The following is a 19,856-nucleotide window of genomic DNA, read 5'->3' on the forward strand; positions in this document are numbered from 1 at the left end:
CTGGGGCAGAGACAGCAGTAAACACACTGTCTGCCTGGAGCAGAAGGTGATAGGGGATCTCTGAATCCTGCCAGCTCCGTGGTGAGTGACAGCTCACCCGGTGAGGGCTGCTCACCTGGTAAGGACCGTGTATAGAGAGATGCTTGGGGTGGAAAACAAACATCAAAAAGTCTTCAAATACCATTGACTGCCTAAATGAAGCATTAATTAGCACGAGGTGCCTGAGGGGAAGATGATCAGTTTACAAACCCCTCTGCAATCTCATAGTTTGGAGAGTTCCTTGATCCACGAAATAAAAAAAGGCAGGTCACTCTCTCCCCACCCCAGTACCCATGGGTGCACCTATTTCTTGTCGAGAGAAGCACAGCAGAACATTCTTTGAATATTAAGGTCTGATTTTACAGCACTTTTCAAACTTGTAAGCCACAATGAAAGAATCCATGTCCAGGAAATCTCTTAAAGATATCTTAACCCTAGACTCTCCACACTCTGCTCCTCTCTTTTTTGTGTTTTGCTGAATTAACCTCCACATGCCACTGTTTTCTTACCCAGAACACAGAGGAGAAGAAAATAAATTCATTTTTCTAATATTGTTGTGGTAAACTAAGACTACAAAACCATAAAAACTCTCTTATGTCTTTACATTTAGAGCAGCATGAATGGAAATCAGTACCACTGCTTTCAGCTTGCGTATATATGTTAAAGTTTACCAACATGCTGGAAGGGGTCAAGCTGAAAAACTTCAGGGAACTGCCAACTTCAAAATCCCCAAAGAAGGGTATAAATTAAGAATATCTTTAAAATAAGGATAAGCAAGTAAGTATAGGCATAATTGAATCAATATGTAAATACTTCATCAACCCACAACTGCTAAGCATGGGGTTTATGAAAGTAAAGTTGTAACAGATGAGGAAAAAAAATCCAATTTGCAAACACAGTTGTCCATTACCTAATGAAAAACATAGATTACTTTTCAAACTGCAGAACATGAAAGAAAAGCTTTAAAATAAAGCAGAAAAGATGTGTTTCCTTCAAAGATAAAAGTAGAAGTAAAAAAAAAAAGTCATGAAGTCACAAGGGTCCTGATTCATTATAGCCTTATGAACAGATATGTTTTTCATCTGCACAATGGAAGTAGAAAACCCTATCACCAACACAGAATGGCTCCTCCTCTTCAGAATTGCATCTCCCAAAGTAACCATTCCACAGACTTAAAGATCTCTGTATAATAAGACGGGGTGGTTCTGTCACAGCAGGTTACTTCATTTCACTGGATTCATTCTGGTCTTCACAAAGGTGACAAGACAGAAGGAAATTAGTCTCTCTGCAAGGGGATCACTTTAATGATATTAAAACATCCTAAAGCATAAAGTTACTTAAGGATCATATGGCAACAGCTGGTGCATCCAATAATTTGTAGGATGCTTTTGTAGCAGACTACATTACTACAGAGTCTCAGAACTGACAAATGTCCTAACTACTACAAATTGAACTGAGAATTTCTCTGTATCCTACAGTTCATACCTGAAAATGCAGCTCAACATCTTAGGCACTCAGTGTATTAAAGAGACCCAGCCACCAGCAACAGTGAGAAAACAGGCAGCGTTACTCTTAGAAGGTATAATTCACAACTGACACAGATCCCATTGATTAACTATGATTATGATCTCTACAGATTGGCTATAAAACCAGCGAGTTTGTTGACCTTCCAAAATTCTGCAAGTCAAAGGAGATTTAAGAAATTCAGAGCTAGAATTAATTAACAGAAGAATTGGAAAAGACAGAGTGACCTCATCTATCCACAACTTAGCCAACAATTCACACGCTGTTGTATTGCTGCTCCTTTTCCACTGATCCAACATTTTCAGATGAGCTGTGTCCCCCACAAGTACTATATAAATGTTCATAGGGAAGTTTTCCAGTAGAGGAAGAAATGAAGACTGTTTGAATCAGGGCACAGTTCTACATCATCACACCCTCACTTATATTCCTAGAATGGTTTATATATGTTGATTACTAAGGATTTATTTTTTCTCTGCTACCCCATATCTGTCTTCCCAGCTCAAAGGGAGATCCCCACTGTAATGTGGAGATGGTGCAAAAAAAAAGTAATTGGCTGTGGTGCAGGTAGAGCACATTGAGCCCAAATTGGATATTTAAGCCTAAGTGTTCCAAAGTACAGAAAGGGCTTCTGCAAAGCTGTTAAAACTTCTTTTTTTTGGGGTACCTTTCATGACAAGCTGAACTTCACAAAAACTAGCCAAACATGGGCACAGGCTCAACACTTTGTGGCTTTGTGGGAGAAACGGGAACACAATTATATTCCATCATCTCATTTAGTGACTGAAATATTCCACCTCTTATGCCTTCAGAAAATGTCTTTGCCATGATGCTGATTGGGCTGCTTCACTTTCTTGCCCAGCTCACTCCCAGCTGCCCCGTGCAAATGGCTGTGTGCCCCTGAATGCTGCTGTGAGGATGAGGTCTGCAGGACAGACCTTTATCGAAGACCCCCACCTTGGGAGGGGTTTTCTGGACAGAGGTGCAGCACACAGAGTCCTGTCTGTGCACTTCCACTTCCAGAGTGGAAGCAGTCAGAGGGGAAAAAGAATCTGCACAATAACATCCCAAATGAGTTTTCATGCATAAATTATTCCATGATTTACAACGTGCATCCTTTAAGCCCAGTTAGTAAACCAAGCTGGGAGTTAATTACTGGCTAGAGCAGCTCAAAGATAGCAATTTTGTGCAGAAGAAACGCTGTGGGATACACTAGGGCTGCTTCCACCTCCAGGGCACACCTCCCATAGATCCTCACCAAGCAAAAACTGAGCACTTGGGAGAGTTTAACCTACAAGCAAAATGTAAAGCAAATTTCATTTTGAGACTGAAAATAGAGATTTACAGACAGAAATAAGAAGACTATTCTGTATTTACAATACAGTAAAGTACAACAAGCACCTCTATTTAATGAAATACATGTTAGACAATTTGGGTTTCTTTTGCTTTGATATATTGAGAGATTTGTGAAATATATAAACAGAATATAGAAAAATCTTTGTCTCAGAGCTTTAGAAACAATTGGGTCTCTGTAACTAACCTGTTCACACTTTACTGAGTTGCCTTTAAGGCAGCATCGGTCTACTTTAACCAAAACGGAGATGAATTTTGAACCTCCAGTAACCTCATCTAGTAAAATATTCTTTTAAGAAAGTGTACTGGTATTTTAGCTTCCCCTGTGATGTCTGTAACTGGATGGATATACTTCTAATCACAAATTGTTTTTTCCAGCCTCACCATTTCCTTTTGTTCTGTTTGCTCTATTTACCACCACAAGAGGTCTGTTTTGGTAACAAGGCTAATTTGTTTATTCAGCTCAAGGGGGACAAAAAAAATCCACACACTTGTTGATTGCAGAAACTTGGGCACCAAATCCAAAATGCAAATTTTGTTGTGCTTCATTGAGGAAAGGGGTGACAACAGCTGTGCCAGCTCAAAGCAGCCTATTCTCAAGAATATTATGAGAAGGATAACCATTCTGTGGCAATGACAGCTTAAATCTCTTCCATTCCAATTCAAACAAAATGAGGAGAAAATAGAGATGTATTCAATGGCACAGAGTAGGAGAAGTGGTTTTTGGCTCTGACCATGAAAGGCCATCCTAATGGAAACTGCTCTGGATTTCTCTTTGGAACAGCTGCAAGGCAGTTATTTAAACGTACTTATTTGCTTCGAGTGTTTGGCTGGTAGGATCCACTGCTGGCAAAAGCAAAGAGAGAATGATGAATTTTTGTTGTTTTCTTGTTTTAAGCATTTCTGAGGCACTGTTGGAAGCCCCTGGTTCATTAAGTAACTTGAGCTCCAATCATTACTTCTTCAAAGCTTTTACTGCAGAATTCATCTCATGCCATTCACAAAGAGAGAAAATACTAATTACTTCAGAGAATACTTTCATCAGTATGCGTCACTACTTGTGATGTTTCTTTTTTTTGCAAACAGCAAAGCCCTCTGGGATGCTAAATGCTTCTTACAGAATTATTTAACTTGGTTTAAAGCATCATCAGACTAGTCAGGTTTCTGTGAAGTCATTTTACTTATCCATATTTGAGATATAAAGCCATAACATGTATACAAAGTATCTCCAAATTAAAAATCACAAATTTCTCTTACATTTTATTTCTCTCTCTTTAAGACCAGAATAGCTTATATAATCACAATAAGTCACTAGATTGTGATTTATTGTGATTAATTTGAGATAATTTATGCCTTACAATGAAATCCTGTGGCAAAAAGCTCAAAGCATATTTGGGAATTTTTTGTTTCATTGACTTCTTTGACATCTGTGAATGCTATCCCCTAGATATTTTCTGTTTCAGATCACAGCTATGGACAGGTAAACTACCTTAAAACTTTACTTATCCTTCATCTTTACACATGACCAGGATGCCTCTGCTCTTACTCACCACTTCTTCTATCTGGTAACAAGATAGTGGGGGTGGAAAAGAAGAGGGAAGATGTGAATAAATTAGTGTGGTGGGAGGGTATGAAGAAACACAACTGTGGAAATGCATTGCTTCAACAGAGTGTTGTAGAGCAGCACCAGAAGCAGGCCCTACGTTGACACACTAGCTGTAAGAATATTTAAGGCAGTATTACCAATTTCACATCTGGTACCCAGAAGTGACTTTCAAAACTTTTTCAAAATGTGAGCCTTTTGTTACCTGACTCAGAGGACAAGTCTTGGGAAAATGCCATTTGCCACTAAATTAACAGGAACTTCTCTTATTGCGGTGCCATAATGAGCACCTGTGAGATTTTAAGATGGAAGCAAAAACCTATCAGAAGGAGCTCTGGTTAAAAAAAAGTTCCTGCTGAGGTCTCTGAGATTCTCTTCCAGGGGAAATAAGCTTGTTTTCCTGGTGAAGTTCAAGGACTGATGATAAGCAGAGGAGTATTTATTACTGCAATGTGTAAAGATGTATGCATATACATGTATAGGCATGCAAAATAAGTAGTATTTACTTCCGAGTCTAAATTGACTAAATGTGAAGGAAGCCAACTATGCTGGCAATGCCAAAGCAAAGTTTAAAGATAAGGATTAAAAAAATAAAGAAAATTAAAAGTAAAGTCACAAAACTCTTCTTTTGCAACTAAGATGCCGTCTAGCTCATGCAAAAGGCATGCAAGGTTATTTCCAAGTTTAAAAAAATCCTTCCTTAAAACATGAGTCCCTAAATTACTTCTGCAGCACTCCATGGCACCTCCTCAATTTCAAAAACCAAAATAATGTCCTCTGGGGGTGGGGGGAAAAAAATTTTATTCGACTTTGTTTTCTAAACTGTATCCAAAAATTCATTACAAACATGAAAGGCAAAAGCTGCCCATGCAGTGCAAGTATGAAAAGTACTTTACTTCAATATTTAATCTAGTAATTGTCTCTTTACATACATATTTCACTATGTCCTTGTCTGTTAAAAAGGTCTTCCTTACTCTCAGAAACATATAGATGGCTCCCAGCAGATTGTCTGGAGATGTTTGAAGACGTTTATACATGATTGAAGACTTTTATAAACTGTCATATCCTCAATGATTTACTGAAATCTGTGGGAATTCATGTAATCATTTAAGTCTTTGTGTACAGATACAAATTTTGAGCCTACTTTTGCAACATGAAGATGAGAGAATGGTATTTTTTCTATCACAATCTCCTACACTGAGAGACCAGTCTTTCCTCTGCTTCTTGTCATTTATTTTTGGCTCCCAAGTCAAATCTCATTGAAGCAGTTTCTAAAACTTGAGCATGGAGAGAGACCTCTATATTACTAATCAATGACCACAATCACCTATTTATTTCTAGTCTTTGGCCTAGTGATCTAAGTCCAGGCAGAATTTATTCAGTGAAAACTCTCTGTAGGCCCAGGATACCTGCATTTATAGAATACAATAGAAAGGTGACCATGCTGATCATCAAGTCCCTTACAAGAGATAGCTTTTCTTCTACTCATTCTCACACTACAGCTGCTCTTATTGTCCTTTTGAGAAGGCATTTGTCCTGCAAAACAATCCTGAGATGCATGCAAATATGAAACATGCTGCAGTTGAGCAAACTAGATGAGTGAAATCTCCTTGGAATAGAGGGTGGTGGATGAGTTTCCAAAATGGTGACGGCTGGCAAATTGACTACATTGGATGACTGTCACAAACAACAGCTACATACTCACCATTATAGAAGCAACAACTGTCTGGCTGTAAGCATGCCCTGTAAACCATTTCCACACCTTGGAATGCCATCTCAGGCCTTGAGAGACACATTTTGTAGCAACATGGTGGACCAGGGGGAATTGAATCAGACAATGGGACTCATTTTCAAAATAACCTCAGAAAGTCTTGGGCAGAGAAACACAGCATTGAATGGATATATCACATCCCTTATTGCCCATGACCCTCTGGAAGATTCAGAGCTATAATGGACGGCTGAAGACCATATTAAGACCATTAGGTAAACAGGGCATGGAAGCACTGGGATGAAAATTTAGCAGAAGCCATTTGGCTGGTAAACACTAGGGGATCTGCTGACTGCCTTCGCCCTAGCCAAACAAAATCCCTTCACACTGTGGGAGGACATACGGTCCCTGCAACACACAGGGAGTGGCTTGGGAAGTCAGTGTGGGTTTCTCCACCCACTAAGACGAATCAATTTGTGGGATTGTCTTTGCCCAAGGATCTAGATGTACTTGGTGGGTAATGACTTGGTGGGTAATGTGGAAGGATGGGGAGACATGGTGTGTGCCTCAAGGAGATTTAATCCTGGTGGAAAAAACATTCTGTGGTGTAAATTTTACGTTGCAGGAAGTAAAGAAGCAGGAGTGACATTAACTGATGAAGAATGAATTTTGTGAGGAGCAAGGAGAATGCAATGACAACCTAGGCCAGGCTGGTGTTGGTGCTCAGTGATCAAGTATATCATTGGTTCCTGTCCTGACCACTCATCCGATGGACTGGAGATCTGGAGGGATGAAGGAAGCCTATGAAACAGGAAAATAATAATAGCTATCTGTCAAAGAGCAGGGGACAGTAGTTAATTAAAACATATGTTTGGTAGAGACATGGTTTAAGGATGTAGTTTAAGGTGTGTGTGTGGGTAAGAAGGGGTTCCAGTAATAAGAAATAAATACAAAGAAACAGTCAGAAGATACATTATTTATGTGGGATCTGAGTGTGACATAAGTGGTATGGAATAAGGGGTGGAGATTACAATGGGTCTGGCTGAGCAGGAGCTCATTTCCCCTTAACAGCTCCCACAGGGCTGCTGACTTTGCACTGATAATTGGAAAGGCGCTGATAACACACCGGTGTTCTGGCTGTTGCTGAGCAGCACTGGCACAGCACCAGCGCTGCCTCTCCAACATTCCTCCCTCCATCCAGGGGGCGGGGGGGTGGGAAAGATCCTGGGAGGGGACACAGCCAGGCCAGCTGACCCAAACTGACCAAAGCCATATCCTGTGGCATATGATGTCAGCTCAGATATAAAAGCTACAAATAGTACTATAACACAGCAGTGTCATGTCTCAAAGTATAACAACACTCTTAGTAAGTGAAGAGTGTCTTTAATATAGTAATTCTAGAAAACTCCCCCAATTACTCAAAATGAGAGAGAGAGGAGAAAAAGTTAGGATTCAATGAGGAAATGAAAAAGAGGTTGAATCAGTTCACCTGCTAGAATTTTACTGTGGTGTACTCACCTCAATCACCTCAGGTTGGGACATCATGGATGATGGCACCAAATCGGTGGGGATATCCATGGTAGCTCAAAATGCCCTTGCTGCTCTCCTTGTGCTGTTCTTCTGCACCAGCAAGCTTTTGGTAGGAATACAGAAGCCCTTCCTCAGACTCTAGTCATACTGATATTTACTCCTAATGGGAAAGAAAAAAAACCTGTTGAGAATAAGAAGGGAACTGGGTAACCAGTCAACACCCAAGATCCTGGGCTGCTGCAAAACTAGTCTGGGTTTGTACAGCCCCACTTGCTGACATGACCACTCACAACAGATTTGCAGGAGAAGTCTCAAAAGGTATACTGGAATTTGATCCAGAACAGTAAAAAAATTCACTTGACAACACAAACTAGACTCACACAAACTGAAATCAGCAAGAAGGCTAATGCACAGACTGCTTTTCTTTTGCAAGGAAATGTGGTTACCTACAGAACATTGGAATTATGTTGAGTTTTTCCCCCCCACAACAAAAGGAAAAATAAAATCTCCACAAAAGAGTACTCATAGAAAGTGAGTACTGGAATTGCTGGAATTCAGGATACATTTATTCCCTCAGTTCAGTGATCACATGAAATTTCTTTGTTAGAAAAACAGCTTACACATTGTGACTTAAAAATATGACAGCCTTTTTTTCCAGGTAGTCACAGATTTGCAGTACATGAACATACCAAACTGTAAAATTTGCTCAGCTGATTCAACAGAAGGAAGTTATCTCCATAGCTATCATGTTTATTAAGGTCAGTCTAGCTTCCATATGTATGTTATTTTCTTTTTCTACTCCTGTGTGCAAAGAAAACAAACTAACAAAGAGGTGGAGGGGGAAACGCCTGTAAATGTCCACGATAAAAATTCCATTTAAAAATTCTAGACTAAGACAACTGCTGGCTTTTTCTCTTAGTGAGACCAGACATATACAACACAACCCACAAATTACTCACCACAGAAAGGATTTTGGAGAGACACATATTGCTGTCTTCATCTGTCACTTCCTATTCTGCAAGTCATGGCAGAAATCTACTCATGCAAAGTGTAATCAACATCCAATAAACATATCAAAAATTACTCCAAACTTCTGTGGTATTTTTCAAACTGAGGACATGCTATAGTTACACAGACAATGCCAGTAACTTTCCTGGCCATAAGTTCATTTATTCAAAGGCAACACCAAGCCAAGAAAGAGCAGATAAGTGCTGTAGGAAAGTTATGCTCCACATGCTTTTCTGATTCAGTTATGTCTTTGTTTTTGGTCTTGTTAATTTAAACTCAGCCTTTGCACGCCACCGTGGAAATTATTCCTCCTTCTTAAAAAGCATCATCTTGAAATGCCTGCTTCACATTTCAACACATCCCCACATGCCTTACGTCACATGTAGCTGTCTCATCTTCCAAGCTCTACGATCACTTTTTCCATCTTTATATAGCTTTCCAGTGACCCCTATTCTTTCCTACTCAGTTCTGGCTAGTAACCTTTCATTCTTTCCACTCCGTGCTCCAAATTTCTTCTCATTTTCTACCCTCCCCTATACTCATGGGGAGGGTAGAAAATGGAGCTGCAGCACCTTTCCACGATAGTCTTCACAAAGTAAAAGAACAAACACAACCTTCAGGCTCCCTGTTTTCTTTAAAAAATTAGAGTTGAACTAATTTTCTGAAATTCACTAATTTTCTGTGGACAGATGAGGGAAACCGATAGCATCAGCTTGGAATTCTGACTTAGAAGCTTCTGCAACTTGACAGTGATCTTCAGTAAAGCTCTATCAACAGCCTGAAATCCTCAACCAACATATCTCATCAGTGTCTTGTGAGCTGTTGTAACTGTAACTTAAATATGATCTCAGAAGACATTTTTTCTGTTCTTCTCATGGCATGCTTAAAAGCAGCAGTTTCAGTGCACCTACTTTACAACAGTCATTGTTAGTTTATTTTAAAATAATTTCTCTTAATTCTGAAATACTGCCACTTTTGGATAATGAAGGCAGGGAAAAAAATTACAGTTAAAGCTGACTTTAGAGAATACTGCCTGAACCAAAACCAAAGGTATGCTTAAAATCCTGTCTGTCAAACAAAAAGGAGAGAAAACAAACATTTTTACTAGCAAACATCTTTAAGAAAAAAAAAGTGAAAAACCAAGAAAAAAAATCTGAAGTCTGTTCAGCTCATAGTGTAAAGTACTAATTGATCCCAGATGGATAGGTCCTGTAAACTCATCAAACAAAATAAAACATTTGAACACCAAGTAAAAAAGGTGAGAAAGTAAGAAAAAGATCTCACACAAATGTCACACTTCCGGACGTCGCATCTGAATTTTTGCCATCTGAAAGTATTCATTTGGCTTCACTTGCCTCTGGCAGCCTTCACTGAACAATCCTGCTTGCAATTAATTCATTCAGCTCACAAATAAATGCATTACTCCACCATGGCAGCCTTACCAGTCACAAAGAAAAACTAATGCCATCCAGGGAAAAGCAACAGCAACAACTTGTCCTGCCTAGCATTTCATTTCACTCCTTGTTAAAGTGATAGGTAGCAGTTAAAGTGATAGGTAGCACTACAGGCGTTTTTCTGCTGTCTCAAGTTGAGATAAGACCAATTTACTGGAAACAGCAATGAGATAAGAATAAAAACAGTAACATCAACAATATTAATAACATAAGTATACATACAGAAGGTGATGTACATGCAGGAGTGCTCAAAGATGAACCCGGTGCCATGCTTCCCCTATGATGATGAGCCATGCACAGACCCTCTATGCCTATATCTTTCCTCCTGACTGCAAGCCCCTCCTGTTTCATGGAAGCAAAATTCCCTTACTACCAGCCCCCTGTGGTGACCTTTGGGGCATAGACCTAGGCATGTCCACAGGGCTCCAGGCTCTGACCCCTCCCAGCTACTGTGAGAAAATTATCTCTGTCCTGGTAAAAAAACCAAGCACTATCCACCCCTTATTCTACGCCATCTACATCACACCCCAATTCTACACCTTCCAACTTTACACACATACGTATCCAGATACACTCAAACACAGGTATCATTTCCATAGTCAGTGCCTGTCCCTCCAAGATGTCTGTTGTGTTCATTTAGTCCATGACTGTGGGCTCTATGAGGAGCTCATGACTGTATCTGGAGCATCCATACTCATTGTCCTTGGTAGTTATGGCATACATATAGTGGCAGCGCCATTCAGCAACCAACTTTACAGACTCTTCTCACCCAAAAAAGCAAATCCTTTTGAGGTACACACCACGTTTCCCCATCCCTCTGCATTATTTGAGTGCACTCAATCCTTGAACAAAAACAATCCCATGGATGGGTTTGCCTTTTCTTGAGGAAGCACTAGTCCAAATTGTCTTCCCTTACACATTTCTCATATCCACCAGAGCAACTTCATCCCCTTCCACAGTACGTGGAGGTTTGGATTGGGCAGGGCCAGTTCAAATAGTAGAGCCTCTAATACAAGAGTCTCTAGTGTTAACTAACCAGGTGGCCTTTGCTAAATGTAGATGCCAATGTTTGAAGGTCCCACTACCCGTTGCTTTCAATGTGGTTTTTGGCAGTCCATTGCACTGCTCAATTTTCACAGAGACTGGTGCATGATAGGGAGGGACTATGATAAACCTACTCAATCCCATGCTCTCTGTGCCAGGTGCCTATTTTTGAAATTACTCCTGTTGTCAGACTCAGTTCTCTGGGGTGTACCATAACTCCAAAGGACTTACTTTTCCAGGCCCAAGATGGTGTTCTGGGCAGTGGTGTGAGGCACAGGGTAGTAGGCCTCCAGCCATCCAGTGGTGGCTTCCACCATGGTCAGCACATAGTGCTTGCCTTGGCGTGTCTGGGTAGTGTGATGTAGTCAATCTGCCAGGCCTCCCCATACTTGTACTTGGACCACCGCCCTGCATACCACAGGGGCTTCACCCTCTTGGCCTGCTTGATCTCAGCACATGTCTCACAGTCGTGGATAATTTGGGAGATATTGCCATGGTTAGATCCACCCCTAGATCACAAGCTCAACTGTGTGCTGCATCTCTTCTCTGATGATCAGAAGTATTATGGGCCCACTGAGCCCGAAGTAATTCTTATTGCCAGTCCAGATCTACCTGAGACGCTTCAGCCTTGGCAGTTCATCCACTTGTCTGTTGTGTTGCAAGTTCTTCAGAAGCCTGACTCTTGGGTACATGAGTCTACAGCACACACTTTCACAGCAACTCCTCTACCCAGGCAGAGATGTCTTACCACAATTCAGAAGCCCAGATGTGTTTCCCTCTGTGCTGCCAGCTGTCTTTTTTCCATCCTTCCAGCTGTCCCCACAGAGCATTTGCCACCATCCATGAGTCAATGCGGAGATAGAGCACTGGCCACTTCTCTCATTCAGTGATATCCAAAGCCAGCTGGACACCTTCAAGCTCTGCAACTTGACTTGATCCAGCTTTTCCATCAACAGCTTCGCAGCTTGCTATATAGGACTCCACAGACCAGATTTCATTTTTGACATATCCATAAGATATGGCACAAATTATCAATGAAGAGAGAACATAACTTCCCATTTTCAGGTAGCTGATAATATGGTAAGATCTCCTCAGTACGTCACCACTACCTTCTCTCCTCCTCTGTTTCTGATGATAATCTGAAATTTTTGCTTTTGTACCAGTCCATGATTACTTCTGGTGATTTGGATTTCCTATTTGATCTTGCTGTATGATCAAGCGCAACCAACTTATTCCACATGGCATCAGTGGCATGAAGTCTGGAAGGGACTTTCCCTTTAAATATCCAGCCCAGTACTGGGCAGCAGGGTGCCAGGAGGACCTATACTTTGGTGCCAATCACTTCTGAAGCACATGATCTCCTTCATGAGCTTCAAAAGCAGATATGCTTTTTCAGCCAGGGTGTAAGATACCTTGGAGCCTTTGTATGACTGACTTCAGAACTCCATGGGTTGTCCTTGAGTCTCTCCAGGTACTTCTTGTGAGAGATTCCAGGAAGGTCCATTCTCCCTGCCTGCAGTGTAGAGCACACTTTTCACATCCTGTCTCATCTTGACTGGTCCAAGGGCTACTGCATGAACAATCTGTTGTTTAGTTCGTCCAATAAATTGTCCGAAATTTTTTCCATGTCACCTGATAGAGAGGGCTTACAATCTGACTCTACTCTGGAATATGGATCATCAAAAAAATCAAATTACTAAGAAAGTTTGTGCTTCCTTCTTGCTGGCTAGTGGGGACATAGCTGCTATTTAATCAGCATATCTGATTTTGTCCACTGGAAACTGACAAAGTCCATCTTGTCATTTTACTCCTAAAAACTGAATTTCCTGGGCAGATCCCTTAAGCTTACTTCACCAAAAGCCAAAGTATAAGGACAAGCCAAACTAATTTCATTTGTTTTGAGGAATATATTTAATGCAGGTAGCTCAGTGTGTGCAGGTTGCAAGCTGAGCTACCCTGCATTTAGTGTATTCCTCAGTGGAAGTTGTTGTGATCTTTACAATTTCCTCCTAATTGTGCCCTCTCTCTGTTCCACAGGGTTTTGTGTATGCAGGATAACCCTCTGCACTCTGTTCAGTATTTAAAAGAGCTGCAAGAAGGTAATAGCTGTGATTCAGTATTGGGCAAAAGCAGAAAAGAAAAGAGGAGATTTCCAGACAGATTGTGCAGCCCATCGTTGTACATTTGCCCTAGTTCTTCTGAACAACAGTGAGCAATTTTTTTCCATTTAATGAGACTCCCTACCATCTCCCCATCAAATTTCTGATGTCTAAGCAAAGAGATTACCATTTCTCTTGCCTCAGCAGATGCACTAACAGTTTGGAAGCTAGCACAAATTTAACGGTCCCAGTCAAACTTTGCTGATAGGTTGTGTTTCAATACACACATTTTACAGCGCAAATTCTGCACATTGGTTGGTATCAGCCTGGCTCTATAACCTGACACCCCTCTCCAGAAGGCAGGATAAAGAAAGCCATCACATCCACTATCTATTACCATGGCAATAAGTACTGAAATAGATCTAGTACATGGCATTGATTAAACATGTTTGATAGTGGTGATGGCACTCATCAGCATGCCTTCTGACCAACTACTGTCTTAGGTTACAATGTAAGATGCAACAAAAAGTATATATTCTATCACCATTTTCATACGCTGTTAAAACCAGGTGGGACAGTGCTCTTTATCTCTTCCATGGCTCATCCCTGATAGCTCTCTCTGAGGGATATCTTCTGCTAATGGGCCATCAAGGTCTCACTGCACGACTCATAAAATTACACCATCCCATTGTGAGATGCTCCGCCCAGGGGGAGGAACTAAGCATTCCTACCTGGACATAATCTGAGGCATGAAAAACCAGAGAATCTACCACTGGATTCCCAGAGTTCAAGAGCTCCACAACCACCACTGGAGAAGGACCAGACTTTACTACAGGATCACCACTTCAACAGAACCACATCCTCCATTTAACTGGACCGCTATCACCACCCTGACCAACAGGGTGTGAGGTTGTATTCTGACTCTGTCAGTTTAGGCCAGTGTTTTCTGCCTTTATTTCAATTTTCCTATTAATTTGTAGTTCTGACTTGGAATCTCTCAGTGGTTCACTATCAAACTGGTACAACTACCAACAAAATGCACAAGTTACACCTTTTCTTACAGCACGTTCAACACCTCCATGTCCTAGTGAAGACCAGTTCTACACATATGTCCACCCCCAAAGCCTTCCTGTCTGCTGTTTCTAATCACTGGCCAGACTGCTTGGATAAACTACAGAGCTATATCTTCTCACCCATTTGGAAGCTCTTCATAAGAATGAATAAATTCACTGTGAAAACGGACTTGTGAAGTATTGCTGAGGGGTTGTGGAAGACTGGAAGGGGAGTGCCAAAAATAAGGGACAAGCTCACCATGTTTCCTGTGCTGGCTGCACCATAAACCCCCCTAGAAACAGTCCCTGCCAGTAAAGTCAGACATTTCTTGAGTCTAACTTCACTATCTAGAAAAAAATAGAATGGAATTTGCTAACATATGAAAAGGTTTAGACACAACAATAGGAAATCTCTACCTTGCAAACACTGAAATAAAAACAAAACCAAAACCCATAGCAAAACACACCTGACTGCCATTTCCCATTATCAAAAGTGGGATACTTTTGGTATTAGTTACAAAAAGTTACAAAATTAACAAAAGTTACAATAAGCCCTAAGAAATTGGCCAGATTTTTAAGTTTAAGACTAAAGATCAATGACAGACTGAAGGTACAAGAAAACTGAGCTTATTTGTTCACTTCTGCAGAAGAAACTGAGATACTCACAGGAAACCAGGTGATTTTTTCATGCTGCTGTTGGATTAGCACGCTACATAGGGGCAAAACCTCTCATATATGGACCAAAGACAGGCAATAACTACACAGAATGAAATATGCTTATATAAACCATACCTCATCCCCAAAACACAGTGCATATATTTACCCAAACTACAACTGGAGTTTATATCTAGAAACATTTTTCCATCAAATCCCTTTCTCTGTGGAGGAATCCCCTAGGGACCTACTAATTTGTTCGCAGTTGTCAATAGTTAATTCACGTTGACATTTAATGTAAATTCCTTGCAGATATTGTTTAAGAGATCAGAATTTCTCTCACAGTCTGAGAACATGAATCCAACAGCATAAATTTCTACCCAGGCTGCCTCTGCTTACAGAACTTCTGCTGTTGATGAAGCATTGCACTGTTTGAGCATAAACATACCCAGAGCAATTATTAAAAATTATCATTTTGTAACCTGTCACAATAAATACACAACACAGAAACTGGCTAAACAAAATATCATTGAGGCTTAAAAAGGAGGGGAGGACATGGAAAGAGACGTGCAACAAGAATAATGTAGTGTTTTGAATGTTTCACTGTCATCAAAAAAACCCCAAAAAAAAAGGTGTGTGGGTTTTTTATGTTTTGTTTTTTCTTTTTTTTTTTTTGTTTGTTTGTTTGGTTTTTTGTGTATGAGTGTGTGTTTTTGTGGGATTTTTTTCTTTATTTTCAGCAATCTGAGCACTCAGGACTCTGACAACCAGAAAAACAGGACAAAAAACTCTCCCAATTACAGATCAAACCTAATCACTGAACATGTCAAAACAGGTAATGCCTACACCACTGCTGCCCCTTCAGAATAACAGTGCCCTAAACAATTGTCCTGGAAGTGATTCAGTGATACAACAGAGTCAGGGATTTTATTAGGGTTCCATGTTATGGTTCCACTTAAGTAATACATTTTATTATGGTCCCATATAGGTAATATGTCTACTTTCGTGTTGGTATGACGCCTGCTTTGATTGCAACTTGTCCGCCAAAACATACATTAAGCTTAATATTAAGTGCAACCACCTCTTTAGCCATGAACAGCATTAAAAGAAGGACAGCAGTGGGTTTAGCTCTCTATGAGCTTGCAGATTGCTTTACTGAAACAGTAGCAGCTGGCCAGAGCACTCAGCTTTTATTTAAGCAAATCAAAACAAAACAACAGACAACACCTTGGAAAATTTAACTTCAAGACGCCCAGGTACCTGAAAAGCATCCGACAAAAAACCCCAAACCAAAACAAACATGAGAGCTCACTTAAAGTCAAACTAAAATGCAGAAGTCCAAAGTGTATTAATAATCAGAAAAAAAGAAACTCGTGTTTCCTATCTTCCTTTCTACCTTCCACCAAATCACACCTGTACACCTCAAAGACTTTTAGACTTTTTAAAAGCTGTTGCAGGGATGTTTGTAACATCCTGGGGCTAAAAGAGATTTCCAGTTTCCATTACCTCAGTCTTTACTTTCAAAATACAGTTCTTAGCCTTTCTTAGATAAGGAAAAAGATTAAGAATTCAGTAGTGATTTGAGGCTAGAAATTTATTTCTATACAAATTTTAAAAACTGCCCTTAGATTCAGTAGGACTCTTCTACAACACAAGGTTCCACAGAGGATCTCAAATCTAATCCATTTGCATTCACAGTGCACTCTGTGCTCCAAGCAAGAAAAAAATAATTACGTCATTCAAACCTTTTTGAATAGAAACTCTGTGGCTAATCTGGGGAAGATCATTGTTCTGGCCTCAATAACACAAGTACTACAAGACTGCTGCTAAGGCTTCCCATGACAGAACAGAGTCTGCAAGTTCAGCAAAGGTGCCCCAGGCGGAGCCTCCTTAACCAAGCTAAATAGTTTCACGAACTCTGCAGAGGGAGTGTGGTGTGAACTGTCCTCTTTCCCCACTGTAAGATTAGGGAGATGATCTGTCACCTTAATAATTTATCACACACTGAATTAATTTACAACAATAAAATAGTACCATCATGCAGTTGTACTCCCTCAGAGAAATCATCTGCTGTCACAAAGAACATGGTTCAGCAAAGATACCTTTGCACCAGGGCAAGGTTAGAGAGCCTGCCCACAACCCCAAATAAAAGCAGAAGAGCAATCTGAATGTATAAAAGGACAGAAAACTCTCTTCACAGATTTTCAATGAAAATGGCCAAACAAACCAGTAGACAGTACAACAACCTCAAGCCTTTACCTTGCAGGGTAATCTTTTCCATATGCCACTCTAATTTGCTTCATACCCCTTCTGAAAATAACAAAATCAGACTGACCACAGTCACGACAGGGGTTCCACCAAAGGGCAGACAGCTCAAGAGTCTGTAATTAAACTATAAGTCTACCTTTCTCCTTTATGTGCTATGAGGTCCCGCCCCAGAAAGGACCTCCAGATGATCTTAAGTGAGTAGATTATTCCCAAAATTACAAGCTGTTATTCTTTCAGAAATTGTTTTTGTCTTGGAATCGTGTATTTTGTTGTTTTGGGCTTTTTGGAGGGAAAAGAAAATGCCACATTTTATTAAGTGACAGAAAGCACACTTTGAAAGGACAAACCCATAGGCATTGTAATATGTGCAGTCATGAACACATTCACCCTAAATCATGTCAGTTATGATACAAACTGGAGTCACATAGGCAGCAGGCTAATCCACCAAGTTTCTCTGCATACTGATGAAGAGAAATTTACCAAAATAAAAGAGACACACTCCTAATTTTCTATAAACATCTTAACTTTTTTTTGCTAGTACTGTCATGACTGTGCTCTCAAAAACTGAATCATACTCCTTTTCCTTGCTAAACACAGAATACCTTTTCCTCTGCTACAGATTGAGGCACTTAATCTCATTTGCAGTCAGACAAGATTTTCACTTATTTTATGTAGTTGTCCTTTTCCAGAATCCTTTCCGTACTTCCCTGACCTAGGTCAGTTTGCACCATCCTGTGCAATTCTCTCACTGGCTAAACCTCCTTTCCTGATTATTTCCATATTGTATCTATTCCACACCCGTCTCTTGGGGAGCATTTTGTTGCTGTTTTTTAAACCCAGAATGATACCTCATCTTGAAGCCTCGTACTTTTCTGAAAAGCGGAACTTTGTCTGAAAACTCAAAAAAAGTTCTGCATGGCTTCCTCAGTTTTCCCATTTTTCTGCAGTTTGCCCTTTAAAGCCAACACATCAGTCTGCCTCCCCATTACTATCCAGCACCTTTAGAATTATTTCAGTCATTATCTATCTTCTCCTAATGACTTCCATAAGTGTTTGCTTGTTAGGAATTCCTTAGAGATGATTGTTACTTTGCTACTCATTAAGGCTGGAGAACCTCTTCCCATCCTCTGGGGGAAAAGAGTGAGCATCTGCCTTAATGCAAGGGATGTTGGCTGGTAGATGCATGTCTCTTGGGAAGCATTAGGAGCTTCTTCAACACAATGAACAGGTCAGTGTAAAAATAATCCCACCAAACACACAGACACACAAAAATTGCTTTAAAATATCTCGGTTAGCCAAGCACCATCTTCAAGAAACAATGGCAGCAGCAGCTCCACAATGGTTTTTGTTTTTTTTAAATTGGTAAATACTGGAACAGAAAGATATCCCTGAAAGTGAATTTTTAATTTTTGCATGTCAAGTAAAAGTGACTTAAAGAACTAGGAAGATTCCATAGTAATAATTAATGCAATCATATGATTTCAACATTATCTCACTACTTTAAACTTCCAGAATTACGAGAAAATAAAGAAGAAAAATACAGCTAGACACCAACTCCAGGAGAATAATGCCAGTGTGCTTAGGCTTACGAAAACAAGTCACTATAATATGGATGATCTCTCATCGCACAACCACAGTGAAGCTGCTGTCATGTGACTGTATTTTAAAATATACACTTTCATCATACTGACATCTATAGTACCAAATACTCCTAAAAGAAGTAATTTCAAAACAGTTTCTGAAACTCTTTTGAAATTGTTTATTTCCACTGACAGACATGAAATTTGAACTAGTTAAAGAAGAGGCAGAAAAGTTCAAAGTAACCATAGATAGTATCATCATTTAAGACACATTATTAACTGTTGCCAGCACTGTGTGCACATGTGTATATAAAAGAAATATGCTTTTGTCCTCTTCTGTTATTAAAAAGAAAAAAAAAAAAAAAAAAAAAAAAGAGAGAGAAAAAGACCAAGAAGCTGCACATTAAAATTATACTAAACACTGGAATTGCAAGGGTAGTGGATAGAATTTAGCTCCAAATACATTCTTGTTATTATTTTGCTTATTAATTAATATAATGAAATAAGATCACAGTGGGCAAAGGCTTTTGTATCAACTTTATTAATGACATAGCTGCAGAGACAGAGTGCACCCCCAACAAATTTGCAGATAGATGCCATCCAGAGGGACCCAGAAAAGTCTGAGAAGTGGGACCATGGGAATCTCATGAGGTTTAACAAGACCATGTTCAAGGTGCTGCACCTGGGTCAGGACACTCCCAATATCAACAAAAGCTGGGGGATGAACGGATCAAGAGCAGCCTGGTGAGAAGGACTGGGGGGTGCTGGTGGATGAAAGGCAGGACATCACCCAGCCATGAGCACTCACACCCCAGAAAGCCAAACGAGTCCTGGGCTGCATCCAGAGCAGCACGGGCAGCAGGGGAGGGAGAGGATTCTGCTCCACCTGGAACCCTGCATTCAGCTCTGGGGTGCCAGCACAGGAAGGACATGGACCTGATAG

At 40.2% G+C, this 19,856-nt stretch overlaps 1 protein-coding gene across 6 annotated transcripts in view; it reads right to left on the reverse strand.

The window, feature by feature from the left end:
• Positions 1 to 19,856, reverse strand: part of LPAR1 (lysophosphatidic acid receptor 1) — a 68,034-nt gene that overhangs the window by 35,951 nt on the left and 12,227 nt on the right. For 5 of the 6 annotated variants that reach the window (XM_064403467.1, XM_064403469.1, XM_064403468.1 and 2 more), the window contains exon 2: positions 7,743 to 7,914. In XM_064403467.1, coding sequence (XP_064259537.1) covers positions 7,743 to 7,802 — 60 coding nt within the window. In that variant the 5' untranslated portion in view covers positions 7,803 to 7,914. Of the gene's footprint in view, positions 1 to 6,924; positions 7,026 to 7,742; positions 7,915 to 19,856 lie in introns of all 6 variants that reach the window. The other variant, XM_064403471.1, reaches the window with a different exon arrangement.

Source organism: Passer domesticus, chromosome Z, assembly GCF_036417665.1.
Source record: "Passer domesticus isolate bPasDom1 chromosome Z, bPasDom1.hap1, whole genome shotgun sequence".
Classification (NCBI taxonomy): Eukaryota; Metazoa; Chordata; class Aves; order Passeriformes; family Passeridae; genus Passer; species Passer domesticus.